Source organism: Micromys minutus, assembly GCF_963924665.1.
Source record: "Micromys minutus genome assembly, chromosome: 21".
In the NCBI taxonomy this organism is placed as follows: Eukaryota; Metazoa; Chordata; class Mammalia; order Rodentia; family Muridae; genus Micromys; species Micromys minutus.
Genome location: NC_137956.1, coordinates 36,803,631 through 36,819,033, shown reverse-complemented (window position 1 = coordinate 36,819,033; position 15,403 = coordinate 36,803,631). Strand labels below are relative to the sequence as shown.

At 45.2% G+C, this 15,403-nt stretch overlaps 1 protein-coding gene across 1 annotated transcript in view; it reads left to right on the top strand.

Annotated features, from left to right (window-relative positions):
- The window catches only part of COL6A5 (collagen type VI alpha 5 chain), a gene marked incomplete at both ends in the record, with an annotated part of 95,460 nt that overhangs the window by 2,809 nt on the left and 77,248 nt on the right, over positions 1 to 15,403 (top strand). The window contains 5 exons of the mRNA XM_080934673.1: positions 3,481 to 4,113; positions 6,693 to 7,253; positions 8,258 to 8,812; positions 11,265 to 11,840; positions 13,884 to 14,459. Of these exons, the coding sequence (XP_080790799.1) occupies positions 3,481 to 4,113; positions 6,693 to 7,253; positions 8,258 to 8,812; positions 11,265 to 11,840; positions 13,884 to 14,459 (2,901 nt within the window). The remainder of the gene's footprint in view (positions 1 to 3,480; positions 4,114 to 6,692; positions 7,254 to 8,257; positions 8,813 to 11,264; positions 11,841 to 13,883; positions 14,460 to 15,403) is intronic.

Sequence of the window (15,403 nt, the reverse complement as noted above, 5' to 3'; positions counted from 1 at the left end):
ACCCCCAAGCACGTCTCTCAGGACCCCACCATCCATGATGATGTCATATGTATTCAGAGCTACTCAGGATCAGCAGTTACCCCAGCTACCAGAGGGCGTCCTTTCAGGGCTTATGACCCCAGCCACTGCAGCACGTCCACTCCAGAAGCCATCTCTGTTACTTCCCAGCTTCCATCCAGCAGGTGCCTGGACTGCTCTCCCTTCAGCTTGCAGGAAACCCTGGTATTTCATGTAGAAACACACAGGGCCTTCTCCTCATTGACTTTGATTCTTGACCCCCTTGGCCCAAAGGAGAAATGTTAACGTGTCACTCTCTCACACATTCTTATTGAAGGATGCTGTCCTTGTGTCTTCGGTGAGTTTTCTAAGACGTCTTAAAGCAGAATACCCTTGAGTCCAATAGTCACTGGGAGTGTGGGCCTAGAAAGCAACAGTGAGAAACAGGAAAAGCAAAACAGGAGGTTGCACAGGCCGTCCTGGTGATGGGGCAAATAGGCCAGCACGTAGGGTCTAGGTGGGTGTGCAGTGAGTATGCTGCTCTGCTGAGAAGCCCAGCCATGCCTCTAGGTGCAGCAGGAGAACCCCCAGCTTGGCAGACTTCCCCGGCTGCTCCCTGACTCTCCAGGTATCTCTTAGTCTGGCCTCTCTGGGACAGTGGAGCTCTGTCACTTTCTTAGAGGACCTCATGTACTGATCAAATTTCTCTTACTCCTTATTGTACATGACAGGGCACTGCATGGAAGGGTACTTGCCTCCTGCAAGCTAAGGCAAGGCGATTTTAAATTACAGCCCAGGTGCTTAGGACTGTGGGTAGTTTTTATTTTCTTCTTCTCCTCTTCTACCTCCTCTTCCTCCTCCTCTTCCTTCTCTTCTCCTTCCTCCTCTATTCCTCCTTTGCCTCCTCCTCCTCTTCTACCTCCTCTTCCTCCTCCTCTTCCTTCTCTTCTTCCTCCTCTATTCCTCCTTTGCCTCCTCCTCCTCTTCCTCCTCTTCCTCTCCCTCTTCCTTTTCTTCTTCCTCTTCCCACCCTTCCTTCTCTTCTTCTTCCTCCTTCCCCTCTTTCTTTTCTTTCTCCTCCTCTTCTTCCTCCTCTTCCTTCTTTTTAACATTTTACTGATTCTCTGTGAGCCTCACAACATGCACCCCAGTCCTATGCATCTTCCCATCCCTCCCCATCCTCCTCTCTCCTTTGCAACTTTTCCCCAAAGAAAACAAAAAACAAAACCAAAAAAAAATTTAAACAAAAACAACAACAACAAAAAAACATAGAAAATATCTCATCACAGAAGGTGCAGCTTTGGCTCCGCAGGACCAGCCCTTTCACATGCTGCAGCAGTTCTTGAGATAGATGTTGGGTTAACTCAAAGCCCTGGGTCTGGCCTGGGTGGCAGTTGAATTGGATATCCTCCTTGCTCTCGCACATTGGGTAGTCTTCCTCTGTTCCCTTCCTTGTAAAGTGAGGGGAATAGTGTTTATCTGCTTACAAAGTTGAAGGGACTTGTGTGATGTTTGCTTATTGCTATTGAGAGTAACAGTTGTTGGCAAATGAATGCTGACTTGGGTAGGTCATGCTGGGACTTCAGTTTACTCAGTGGTGTGGGATTCTGAGTGAGGTTCATGTGAATTAGTTTTAGTTAATTCTCTACAAATATTCCTGTTCTCACCAGGAGCCCAACACTAGAAGGAGATGAATAAGACTGGTTTTTCATCTTCTGCAGTTGTTAATGGGTAGCTCTTGGCAAGATTAAGCTTGTGACTCTGCTTTCCACAGATGTGATCCATCCACCTGTGTATGGAGAAGCATTTGCTGTGAACACAGTGTACTTTGCCTGAGACTCCAGGTTCTTGCAAACAACTGCTCCTCTTGGATGTTCAGTGCTAAGTGGAATCTAGCGTGTCTGAGACGAAACTCTTTGATCCTCCCTGTAACTCATTCCTCCTAGTGTCTCAGGAGGACACACTGACCCCATCAGTTTAGATGTGTGAGCCCTAAGCCCAGGAGTTTCTCTCTATTTCTGCATTTGTGTCCAATCACTAAGCTTCCTGCTGTCTCTAGCCATGTATCAGTTCTGATCTTGATGTTCTCTCTTACTGCTGTTTTCTTGTCTCTGGCCTGGCCCAGAAGAGTTGTTTGTTGTAACCTTGAATTGATATTTCCTTCAGCACCTAGAGTGATGCTTATGACATTTAGAACAGGTCATGTGACTCCCAGGTGATCTGGGCCAGCTCCCCTCTGAACTCACCACCATGGCTTCGCTTCACCACTGGCTCTAGTCACTCTGTACATCTTGCTTGTCCCCACCTTCTGCTATTCTTTCTCCTAGAACTTCTCTTTCTTCCAAATTTCCTATGAATGAATCCCACACACTTCATCCGAACGAGACCCTTTCAGAAAGGCCTGCCTGGACTTCAAGTCTCACATGGGTCAGAGTCTCTTCCCCAGCCACACTCCCAGTAGAGTCAATGAAGCCACCTGTTTGTCTGTCCTTGTAGCAATTGTCACCTCTTGAAAAAATATAGTCTGGCCATAGAGTGTGAGTTTGCTGAGGTCAGAAATATGTCTGCCAACCCATCCCTGCATGTAAGCATGTGAGGGTGATTAAGGTGGTGGTAGCCATGATGATCAAATTTGTTGGGATTCTGTAAACCCCACTGCACAGTTACCTGGCAAGAGCCAGGTATGCTCCGCCCAGTTACCTGGCACTATAAAGGGGCTGCGTGCCCTCTCCTCACTCTCTTGGCCTCTTGGCCTCTTGCTATCTTCCCCTTCCCCTCTCCCCCTTTCCCTTCCCCTCCCCATTCCCTCCCCCGCTCTACGCGCTCATGGCTGGCTTTTACCTCTCTACTTCTCTTTTCTCTCTGCCCCTACTACCCTCTTAAATCCCTTCCCCATGCCCTGAATAAACTCTGTTCTGAACTATACCATCATGTGACTGGTCCCTCAGGGGGAAGGGATTCCCAACATGGGTTCCCCAGAGGAATCCCCCTTACCCCTATGCCTCGTTTAACCTCTATGGAACATATCCCCCCCCAACTCTCTTCATCTTTTTTCTAACAATTGCTGGTGAAAGGTGGGTGTGGGGACTATGGCTGAGGGAGTCATACTGGTAATACTGGAAATGACTTTCATGTGCTGGTAGTGATGATGATTGTGCTGGTGACTGTGGTCACACTGGCAGTGGGGAGAGGGTTATGGTCACAGAGGTGACTATAACAATGTTGGCAGGAAACCTGCTAAGTAGAGAAGAACAGACACATGAAAGAACAGAAAGAACAGACACATGAAAGAACAGAAATCTCTGGATTCAATGACCCTGCCAGTCTTATTTAAAATTTTGCTGTTTTGTTTAACAAGGGGAAGCAATTAGGACTGGGTCTGCAGTAACCTGTCCATTTGCTTTAGCATTTCAACACTCCTAGAAATCCTTTCATCCCAGGTCAGTGGTCCCCCCCAACCTCACAACTTTTCTGTCTCCACAGTTCCCTTCCCCACATCCTGCCAGAAAGACTCTCTTGCTGACCTTATATTCTTGGTGGACGAGTCAGTGGGGACCCCACAAGACCTGAGGGACCTGCAGAACTTCCTGGAGAATGTCACTGGCTCCGTGGATGTGAAGGACAATTGCATGCGGCTTGGGCTGATGAGCTTTAGTGACAGGGCTCAGACTGTTTCTTCTCTGGGGTCAAGCACCAACCAGTCTGAGTTCCAGCAGCAAATCCAGAAGCTCTCGCTCCGGACTGGGGCATCTAATGTTGGGGCTGCCATTGAGAAGATGAGGAAAGAAGGCTTCTCAGTGTCCAGTGGTAGCAGAAAGGCACAGGGGGTCCCCCAGATTGCTGTGCTGGTCACCCACAGAGCCTCCGATGATGCGGTGCGGGAAGCTGCACAGGACCTGCGCTTGGAGGGTGTAACTATGTTTGCACTGAGCATCCAAGGGGCCAACAACACACAGTTAGAAGACATAGTGTCGTACCCTACCAGGCAGAGAATTTCCACACACAGCTCCTACAGACACTTGGAGTCATACAGCGAGAACTTCCTGAAGAAGATCCACAACGAAATCTGGAGCCAGGTTTCTACCCACGCCGAACAAATGGAACTGGATAAAACTGGTATGTCTAAAGGACTAGTGTGATTACATGGCTAATGGGAATTGTTGCCTGGGATTGGGGCAGGAATGGGCATCAAGCAAAACTCAGGGGACTTTTAAGGGTTGTAAGAATGCCAAAAATACCTGAATTTTTGGGTAATGGTTGCATAGCTATAAATATTGCCAAAACCCATTGAATTACATACTTAAACAATGGATTGATTTTTATAATGCATAAATTGTGCCTCCGTAAGATGTAATAAAGCCATAGGCATTATACATAAAACATTTTCAATAGTGTAGATGGACATGGAGAAGGAAAAAAATAATCTATAGTCCCACGTTCAGATAACACTGGACTTGGCTTGTTTTTTAATTTTAATGTTGTCTCTTTGCTTGCGGCTCAGTATCTGCTTCTGTTAATTTTTTATCTAGAGCATTAATAAATCAAAGGGCATTTACATTTTTCAAACTTCAGATATTAGAACAGCGAGGACCACCAGTGTGCAGGAACCTGGTCATTTATGTCCTGTGACCAGAACATTTCCTATCTCTAGACATGACAAAATAGAGATTAAATTATAATAATAATAATAAAAAGACTGTTAAGAGTGTGGCATCCTACCAGAAAGTCTGTTTTGTGACCGACAGGTCTAGTGCCACCCAGTTGACAACAAACATCTCTATTTTAAAAGCCAGATCCACAGCCTTATGCCAAGGGACAGATTTCATCTCTGTCTAATTGAAAGGTGGACATGTTCTATAGCTGTTGTTTGAGGGTTCGTTACCACCAGCCCATGAGTTGGAAACAAGATGACTTTTGAGTATATTTAATTAAGAGTCTATTTGTCGTGTGGATAGGAGGTGTTTGTGGCGCAGGCACGTATGCTGCCTGGCATTTGTGTGCAGTTGAGAAGACAGCGTTTGAGTCACTTCTTGCTTTCCACTGTGGGTTCTGAAGACTGGACTCAGGGTGTCGGGCTTACATGACCGTCGCTTTACTCACTGAATAATTTTGCTGACCCTAATTTTATTTAATTTCAAAGTATCCTTAATATGATGGGTGGTTTTTTTTTTCTGTATATGTACATGTGCTCCTGTGTGTGTACATATTTATGTGTGCCTGTGTGGAGAGACCAGAGGTCACTGTCCATGTCTTCAATTGTTTCCAACCTTATTTTTTGAGGTTGGGTCTCTCACCGTACCTGGAGCCCCCAGGTTAGGCTAGACTGGCTGGCCAGCAAACCCAGGGATCTTCCAGACTCTATCTCCCCAGCACTGGGATTACAGAAGTAGGTGCTGGGAATCAAAGGCTGCTCTCACCTCTGGGCAGCAAGGGCTTTCCTGGCTGGGCTCTAAGCTGGCACAGTAAGAGCATCAGTGGTTAGTGCTGCCCAGAGTGCCTGTGAGAGGGCAGAGGTGCAGGGAAGCCTCGCTCCAGTCCTCAGAATCACTGGCCACTGCCTGCTTCTGGTGAGCCCTCAGTGTAGCGATCGCCTATCTCGCTGGCAAGGAAGACGCGCCACAACAGGATCCTTCTACAGGCGTTTATTGCGGGCTTGATTGCAGTAGCGAAAGACCCCGAGCCCAGAAACCAGCCCTCCTTATATATGCTTAGGAGGACTGTACCGCCACCTGATTGGTGCATTCTGTGCACCCTAATTAGCATACTCAGAGTCACCATGATTCAGCAAATACAGGCAGGCGTGCATGCGCACTTAGGTTGTTTATCTCAAAACTGGCCACCCTCCCTTCGGGCTGGGCGCCATCTTGTAATGGTGAATACAGTGGCTTCCCACACTCAGCTCTTTGTTAATTATGCAACAGTTCTCTCTGCTCCCTCTCAAGGCTTGCGAACCCAGATCAACCTGTGCTTTGCAAAGGATCGTGATCAGCCCCAAAGCTTTGTGCATTGATTTTATAGTTGTACTGATCTGGGTTGGACTTAACTTTTAGTGATATTTATTTCTTAAGAAATGGTTGTTCAAAGCCTACAGCAGTGTCAGGAATCATCAACTGCCCGAAAAGCTGCAAACAACAGGAATTCTAAAATGTCCAAGTTGCCCTGTGTTTAGAAGATTGGCTCATTTACATTCGGAGATAATGGCATGGGAAACTTACAGTTAGAAAACGTGCTTGCCATTTCCTGGCTGTGTGATCTTAGATAAATCGCTATGCCTTGCTATGTTTCTGTGTCTTCCCAAGATGGTGATATATTTCAAAGGTTCGAATGGACAGAAAGATACAGGCTCCACCCCAACACAGAGGCTCATTTGTTTGTTTTTTGTTGTTGTTGTTTTTGGTTTTTGTTTGTTTTCTGTTTTGTTTTGTTTTGAGGAACAGTTTCTCTGTATAGGCCTGGCTGTCCTGGAATTTGTTCTGTAGACTAGGTTGGCCTCAAATTCAGAGATCTGTCTGCCTCCACCTCCTAAGTGTTGGGATTAAAGGCATGCATCACCACTGCCTGATTCTGGGATCCTGTTCTTTAGATCCAGTACAGCCTCAAGTTTCCTCACAAAGTCTGGGACAAAGTTCCCTGGAGATGCTCTGTGATTGACAGAGTGCTCACCGCCCACACTCACATCTTTGTTTCCTTTGTAGGCTGTGTGGATACAAAGGAGGCCGATATCTATTTCCTCATCGATGGGTCGTCCAGCATCCGGAAGAAAGAGTTTGAGCAAATCCAGATATTTATGTCATCGGTGATAGACATGTTTCCTATCGGCCCCAACAAAGTCCGGGTTGGGGTTGTACAGTATTCACATAAAAATGAAGTGGAATTTCCTGTCTCTCGCTACACGAATGGCATTGACTTGAAGAAGGCTGTTTTTAACATCAAGCAACTCAAAGGTCTTACGTTCACTGGGAAAGCCCTGGATTTCATACTGCCAATCATAAAAAAGGGAAAATCAGAGAGGACCAATGAAGTCCCCTGTTACCTCATTGTACTGACTGATGGGAAGTCAAATGACAGCGTTCTAGAACCTGCCAACAGACTGAGGGATGAGCAAGTCACCATTCATGCTGTCGGGATTGGTGAGGCCAACAAAACACAGCTACAGCAAATTGCTGGGAAGGAAGAAAGGGTTAGCTTCGGGCAGAACTTCGATTCTCTGAAGGGCATAAAAAATGAAATCGTTCACCGCATTTGCTCTGAGAAAGGTAAGAAAACCAAAGCAAAACCCAGAAAGGGATTCATAAAGGTCAGGTGAGGGTGGGTGTGTAGCTCAGTGGTAGAACACTTGTTTGAATGAGTCCTAGGTTTGAGCCTCAGCCCTGCAAAGCAAGAAAGCAAGCAAGCAAACACAGCAACAGAACCAAAGTTGGGTATTATAGAAGGTATCTGAGGTTCTCACTGGAAAGACAGGACAAGGATGCAAAATATGGGCCATCTTTCTTTTGTTCTGTGCCATTGGGAAGAGAAGCAAAGAAGCAAATGTGTGGTACTGTGGGCAGAATCCCATGTCACAGGATTCATCCTCCTCCTTCCCCCGCTCTGGCTGTAATACTGTTGTCAATACAGTTGGGGTCTAAGAGGAAGAAGATGAACAGGAATGGTCCCAGTGTCTCCTGGCTTGACTCCAGGAAGAGGAGAAGAGCCTCAGGAGGCACACTACAGAGGGCACTACAATTTCTAGAGTTGACTTGTTTATTAAATAATTTAAAATTATCCCAGAAAATAATGCTGCTTTAAGATTCTGTAGATTTATGTTTTTCACGACTATTTTAAATTAGTTTCATGACTATGCTTAAGTAAAACATTAGTCCCAGAAATGTTGAGAATTGGCTACTTTGACTCTGTTTAATTTTTAAAATCACCATCACATCTTTAACATTTAACTTGAAGCTTGGTATTTCTTACGAGTTTTGAATGAATGAATGAATGACAAATGAATGAATGATGCATTAATGATGAATAAATGGGTGGTTGTATGGATGAAGAACAGGCATCTAGAAGTGGCATTTTCTGTATAAATTCATTGTGTTTCCTTAGTGAATTTCTGATTCAGGGTTCTTGTCAGGCTTCTTCCAAAGTTACAAGTAAGAATGTCAACTGTAACAGCCACGCCCTGGGTTGATTTTTGCACTTTTCCCATAAGTGCATTTGTTATTGCTTACTCATATATAAGAATCACACCAACTTCTGACCTTTTTCTCCCATGCAGGATGTGAAGATATGAAGGCAGACATCATGTTTTTGGTGGACAGCTCTGGAAGCATAGGGCCTACAAATTTCGAGACAATGAAGACTTTCATGAAAAACCTGGTGGGGAAGATTCAGATTGGCGCCCACAGGTCCCAAGTCGGTGTTGTTCAGTTCAGTGACTATAACAGAGAAGAATTCCAGCTTAATAAATACTCCACACATGAGGAAATCTACACCGCCATAGATGGGATGTCTCCCATCAACAGAAACACGTTGACTGGAAGTGCACTAACCTTTGTCAGTGACTACTTTGACCTTTCCAAGGGGGGCCGCTCCCAGGTCAGAAAGTTCCTCATCCTCCTCACGGATGGAAAAGCCCAGGATGAAGTGGGGGTTCCGGCCATGGCTCTCAGGAGCAAAGGTGTGACCATCTTCTCCGTGGGTGTGTATGGTGCCAATAGGGCTCAGCTGGAGGAGATCAGTGGGGACAGCAGTCTGGTTTTCCATGTTGAGAACTTTGATCATCTGAAGGCCATAGAGAGTAAACTCATCTTCCGAGTGTGTGCGCTGCATGGTAAGTGTCCCCCCTCCTTTCCCTTCAGGCCTCCAGATGTGAGATATCAACTTAACTCGCACTAAGAGGGCCCCACTGCTCCCCATCACTTCTGAAACTTCAGTGTTTTAAGTTTTGGGTCATGTCCACACTTTTATGTGCACAGCTGTTTAGTCTGCATGTATGTCTGGGTACCACATGCACCCAGTGCCCACAGAGGTCAGAAGAATGTTTCAGATCCCCTGGAACTAGAGCTACAGATGGTTGTGAGCTGCCTTGTGGGCGCTGAAAACTGAGCCTGAATCTTCTGGAAGAATAATCAATGTTCTTAATTGCAGAGCCACCTTTCTAGCTCCCCTTTGTCTGGTTTTAAAAAGTATCTTTATTTAAAAAAAAAATAGAATTGAGCATATTCTTTCATAGACCCCCTTCTCTTCCTTTCTTGGCTGCCCTCCCATTAATCCCTTTTGTTTCTGCAGATATATTTACTTCTACTTTTTGTCATTTATAATGCTTTCATGTATCTATAAAATCACCTAGGGCAGGAAGTAATTAGAAGCCTAAGTGCGTGTTCCTTTTAGCTGTATTAAATGGTGACCTGAACAGCTCCGATCTACCGAGAACACCCCCTCACATTTCAAAGACGGAGTGTGCATTTTTATTGATTGGTAGTCTTAACTTCTGGCACCTAGGCTCTTCATGTACTATCCCTTGTGAAATGGTAGTGTGTGTACCTTTCTCCCCATTTGCTTAAGGTTACTACATTTCTCTTGTAAAATCATAATGCTTTTTGAAAAAAGGAATTGAGCAATCTTCAGTTTGAGCCAAAATGTTTCTCCTAGTGCTGGGAATTGAGCCTCCTCCTGCCTCACAGATGCTGGGCGGGAGCTCTACCACTGAACCATGTCCCAGCCCAGATGCTATCAGATTTAACCTCTCTCTAACCAGAGCTTCCTATTGTTCTGCACAAGGCCCAAAGACTCAGACTTCAAAACCTGTCACTCACTGTCAACTGTTCTAGAGACAGCTAAGGAAGCAAATGAAAACACCAGAAGTCTGTCACATGTTCTCCTGGCATAGAAACATCCGTTGGGTTTCATCCTTCAGAATTAGGTGTTTAGGAATTTTAGAAAGTTCACACATTAAATACCTTGTTGTAAACTGAGCGTTAGGTGCTATCGCAGGACTTTCTGGTAACAATCTAACCAGAGTTTCCTTTCTTTACATGTGGCAGTGATTCTCAGGCTCAGTAAAACATTGAGAGGTGTACTAAAGGACCAGACCTTCAACTTTAGACTCTCCATTTTGATAAATACTAATGTTGGCAGAGCCACGTCTGGAGTAAGGTGAAACTGCCTTGTATAACAACAGCCTTATGGCTGAAATAAAGACTGGAGGAAAACCAGGCTGGTGGGAAGTGAAGGATAATGGGAACTTTGGAGGGCAGATGCCTAGGTTATCAAGGAAAAGAAAAAAAATGACTAGAGTCTAGACTTTGAAGACCACCAGAGTGGTTGGTCTGTTGGCTTTGAAAATGGAAGAGGGCACAGGACCAGGTAAGTAGAGATGGGCACTTTGATTCTCCTATACTTATATCCATCCATTCCTAAGTTTGAATTCTGGAGGCCAGGATGGACCACACACGAGCGAGGACATGCTATGTCTGGGGAGATTTGTGTAGTGGGGTCACAGAAGACAGCTGGAGCCAGAGAGAATGGAATACAATCCCAGCCTACATAATGAGTTCCTGAACTCTCCGAGAGTCGCAGGCTGTTTCTGCAAACCCTAGCATGTCTCTCATCATTATTGTTCTTGAATTGACTTCTGACATTGTTTTTATGCTGAAAGCTAATTAGCAAAGGCACCATTGGGTCAGACTCATAGCAGAACAGAACAGTGGGGTACAAGGGCCATGAAACCCCTTAGCTAAGGGTACATATGCCCTGAGAATCCTGCTCTGCTACTTGCCCTTGACTGAGCTTTGGTTTCTTTCTCTGTAAAAATGACAGCAACCACTTCGAAGAACCAAGTGAGACCAAGGGCTCAGGAGAATGCTCAGTTGTCAAAGTGCTTGCCACAAAAATGTGAAGGTCAGAGATTGATCCCTAGCACCCATTGCAAAAGCCAGATTTTTAAACATGTTCCTAGAACCTCAGTGTTAAGGAGGTAGAGCCAGACAGAGCCTTGGGGCTTGCAGGCTAGCCAGTCTAGCCTACTTGGTGAGTTCCAGGTCAGCGAGGGACCTTGTTTCAGAACCAAGGTAGCTGGTGTTCTGAGGAATGAAACCTTAGGTTGAATTTTGGCCTCCACATGTACAGAACTGTGCACATATGAGAAACGAGTTATAGGTGATAGGGTAGGGGCGTCATGTACCTAGAACACTCATGGCAAAAGCTGACCACGTTCTGTCAGTGTATGTGGGTGGCATGGTGGAGTTTATGAACGCCTCTTGTATATATGATTTTTTTTCCAGATTGCAAGAGGATCGAAGTCTTAGATATTGTGTTTGTGCTGGACCACTCAGGCAGCATAGGTCCACAAGAGCAAGAAAGCATGATTAACCTCACCATCCACCTGGTGAAGAAGGCAGATGTTGGCAGGGACCGAGTTCAGTTTGGAGCTCTAACGTACTCCAACAATCCTGAGATCCTCTTCTATCTTAACACTTACTCGAGCGGATCGGCCATCCTCGAGCATCTGAGGAGGCCCAGGGACACCGGAGGAGAGACCTACACCGCCAAGGCTCTTCAGCACTCCAACATCCTGTTCACGGAAGAGCATGGCAGCCGCTTGAAGCAAAATGTGAAACAGCTGATGATTGTCATCACAGATGGCGTGTCCCACGACCGAGATAAACTCAACGACACAGCACGGGAACTCAGAGACAAAGGCATCACCATCTTTGCAGTAGGGGTAGGACATGCCAACCAAGATGAACTGGAGACCATGGCAGGGAAGAAAGAAAATACGATCCATGTAGATAATTTTGACAAACTGAGAGACGTTTACCTGCCTCTGCAAGAGACTCTGTGCAATAATTCACAAGAGAGTAAGCCGCTATAACTATTACTTATTTGTTTGTTCTTTGAGACTCAGTTGTGATGTGTGATTATGATATGATACACCAGCTATTTCCTCTAGCTCCTTCCAGACCCACCTCTCACATACATCTCCACTCCCAGCCTCACGCCTTCTTTTCCAGTTTGGGTTGCCCAAATACTTGTGAATATGGGGCTAACTATTAGAGCTACACCCTTAAAGAAACCCAAATCTACCTCCTCCCAGAAGCTACCCACTTCAAACAGCTCCTCAGTTAGGAGTAGAGACTCGTGATCCCTCCCAGTTCCATGGTAGAATGTTGACTGACTGATCTCATGCAAGACTCAGTCACAGCTATTCTCTTATCGTGTCCTGAAGACACTGTATTGTCTAGTCCTCTTCAACCTCTGGTTCGTACAATCTTCTCACCCCCTGTACCATGAGGGTGTCTGAGCTTTTTGGGTGTGTGATATATGCATGTGTATTTATTTCTGAATGTGTGTGCCAAGTGTGTGCATTACCCCTCCCCCATCTGTCCTGTTGCCACACAGGTCACTCTCAAGAAGTTATGATGTATCTTACACATACTGGACTATGTCACACTACTGTCCACAGTGTTTTGGAAGATTTCTAACTCTGTCCAGCTGTTACACGCTTCTCCCATGTCATCTGTTGCCCCTGCCCTTCTTGTGTCTTCCTTGTCATTCTGAAATTTCTCCCCCTCTTTGTGCACATTGCTCTACCCACTGTGACCACACAGCTTGTCACTTGCCTGCAGCTAATCTACCTAACAAGTTTAAGCTTTGTTTGCTCCAGCTCCCACACTCTGGCACTCGTCTTTCTCCTGGTGTTAGCACTCAGCACATAGCTTGTTGTGATGATCTGCCCCTAACAAAAGACTGTGGGTTCCTCAACTTCTTGTTCATTCTTGGGTCTCTGACAAATCCAGTACGGCACCTGGTCTTGTCCTAGGAATATGTATGCTACTTTGTTTTTATCTCCCATGTCACCTTTCAGGAATGGGTGCTGAGATGGAGTTTGGGTTATGCTATGTTTTAAGGAGCCAAACTTATAAAACAGAAAGGAAGGCAGGGTATAGGCAGAGTCAGCCAGAGATGCATATTCAATGAAACTTAGTAATGCTGGTGCAAACACTTCCCAGAACTTCTGCTCAGCATCAGGATAAGATGGAAGGATGGGGTGAGAAGGGAGTGTGGACTACCCTGGGAAATGTGTCATTTTACAAGACATCCCGATGCAGAAATCAGGGCTGAAGGAGCTGACAGCTAGTCTCCATTAGCTACAGGAAGCTTAATCTTTCTTGAAGGTTTGTTTGGGCAGCTTGGCTCTGTGTCTGCTCCTCTGCTTTGCAGGGAATTTTGTAACACTTGTCAACCAATGGTTACCATTTGTGACTGTTCTCCTGTTCAGAGCCAGGGAGTCTGACTGGAAGTGGGAGAAAATTATCCCTTGGTTTTGGAATATTTCACATTGAGCTTCAGGGAGATGGTCCTGTGCACTGTTTATGAACAGGACATACATGTCTCATACATGTCTAATGTCACAAGCTGGTTGGGACCATTTACTATGCTATTGCATGCCCCAAGTGTTTTGGAAAGGCTACTATTCAATACCCATATAAACGGGCAACATCAGCAACAACAGGAGTTTGAACAGTACACTGTGGTATTGCTGCCTGTTTCCAATCTGCAGACACTGCAGAGGCTTCCAGGCTTGCGAAGTATTTCTTCATGAGAATATTCAATCTGTTCAAATTACCTACTTCCCTTTTGAATAGCCTGCAGTATCTTTTCCAATAACTCATGCAAATATAATTACACTTTGAAAAGTGTCCATTATCCAACTCTTTCCTGAGTATTTTTTCCTTCTCTTTGCAGCTTAATCATCGAGTTTCTCTTCTGTTAATTTATCTCAATTCGCTGCTAATGCAAAACAATTTAAGTATTTAGCAAAGCAATTTGAGTATCCCGGTAACGGAACAATTTAGAATGATGCATGAGGAAATAATTTATCCTTCTCCTTTCTGTTCCAGCTTGTAACCTTCCAGAAGCGGATGTGATTTTCCTTTGTGATGGCTCTGACATGGTGTCTGATTCAGAGTTTGTTACCATGACAACTTTCTTGTCAGACTTAATTGATAATTTTGACATTGAGTCTCAAAGAATGAAAGTCGGGATGGCTCAATATGGGAGCCGGTATCAGGAAATTATTGAGTTGGAAAGCTCTCTGAACAAGACTCAGTGGAAACTGCAGGTCCACACTGTGGCCAAGAGCAAGGGGTTTCCACGAATTGACTTTGCTCTTAAGCATGTGAGTGACATGTTTGACCCATCAGTTGGCGGGAGAAGAAACGCTGGCATTCCTCAGACTTTGGTTGTGATAACATCTAGTTATCCACGCTATGACGTGACAGGTGCAGTAAAAGTCCTGAGAGACCTTGGCATCTGTGTCCTGGCTTTGGGCATAGGAGATGTTTATAAGGAGCAGCTTCTGCCCATCACAGGCAATTCAGAAAAAATAATTACTTTCCAAGACTTTAGTAAACTAAAGAACGTGGAGGTGAAGAAGAGAATGGTCCGGGAAATTTGCCAGAGCTGCGGGAAAGCCAGTGAGTGTCTCGCTGTTGTCTGGTTTTATTAGAGGCTTCCTGTGCCTTTGTTTCCCAAGGTTGTATTGTGGGCTAGCCCCTGTGGAATCCATTGAGGACAATGTGTGGTGAGGAGAGACATTGATTGACTGTTGCTTCTCCCTGGAAGCCTGTAATTAGTCAGCCTTCCTCAGGGTACAGAACATAAGGGGATAGGGTTGGCTGTGTCCTGTAGGCCCCCCTGTCCTCTCACTACAGCTAGAGTTTCTGCTCCTTCCATACACGGAGCTCTGTGTCCTGCACAGGTCCTCTGGACCATCCTTCATCTGATAGGATGTAAGGAAAATGAATATTCCCTATTGAAACGTTGACTGTTTCAACATTGTTAACTAGTAAAGTACTCAGCACGTGTGTGCTGTGTATGTGCATATATATTTAATAGATGTACATATAAAATGGCTTTAAAATTTTTATTTTTATGGTTTTGCTTTTGTACATGGATGCTTTGCTGCATGTGTGTCTGTGGACCATATGCATGCAGCGACCTTGGGGTCTAGTAAAGGTCATCCTATCTTCTGGAACTTGTCTGGATGCAGCTACCTTGAGGCTTCAGTGGCCCACAGAGGTCAGAAGAGGGTATCAAATTGGAGTTCCAAATGGTTGTGAGTCAGCCTGTGGGTACTGGAAACTGGTTCTAGCTTCTCTGCAAGAGCAACAAGTGATCTTAATTACTGAGCCGTCTGTCTAACTCTGTTTTGTTTCATTTTTAAGAAAAACATCTACACGATTGCAACATAGTAGAAATTTTTGTTGTCTTTACAGATTTACTTAATCTACAAATATAAAGGCCTCCGAGATACTGTAGAGGAATCAGTTTGTCAGGGTGTGAGGTCAGTAAACTGCAGAACAGTATTCCACCCCACAGGGATGTCACAGCATCCCACAGGGATGTCACTCCTCAGTGG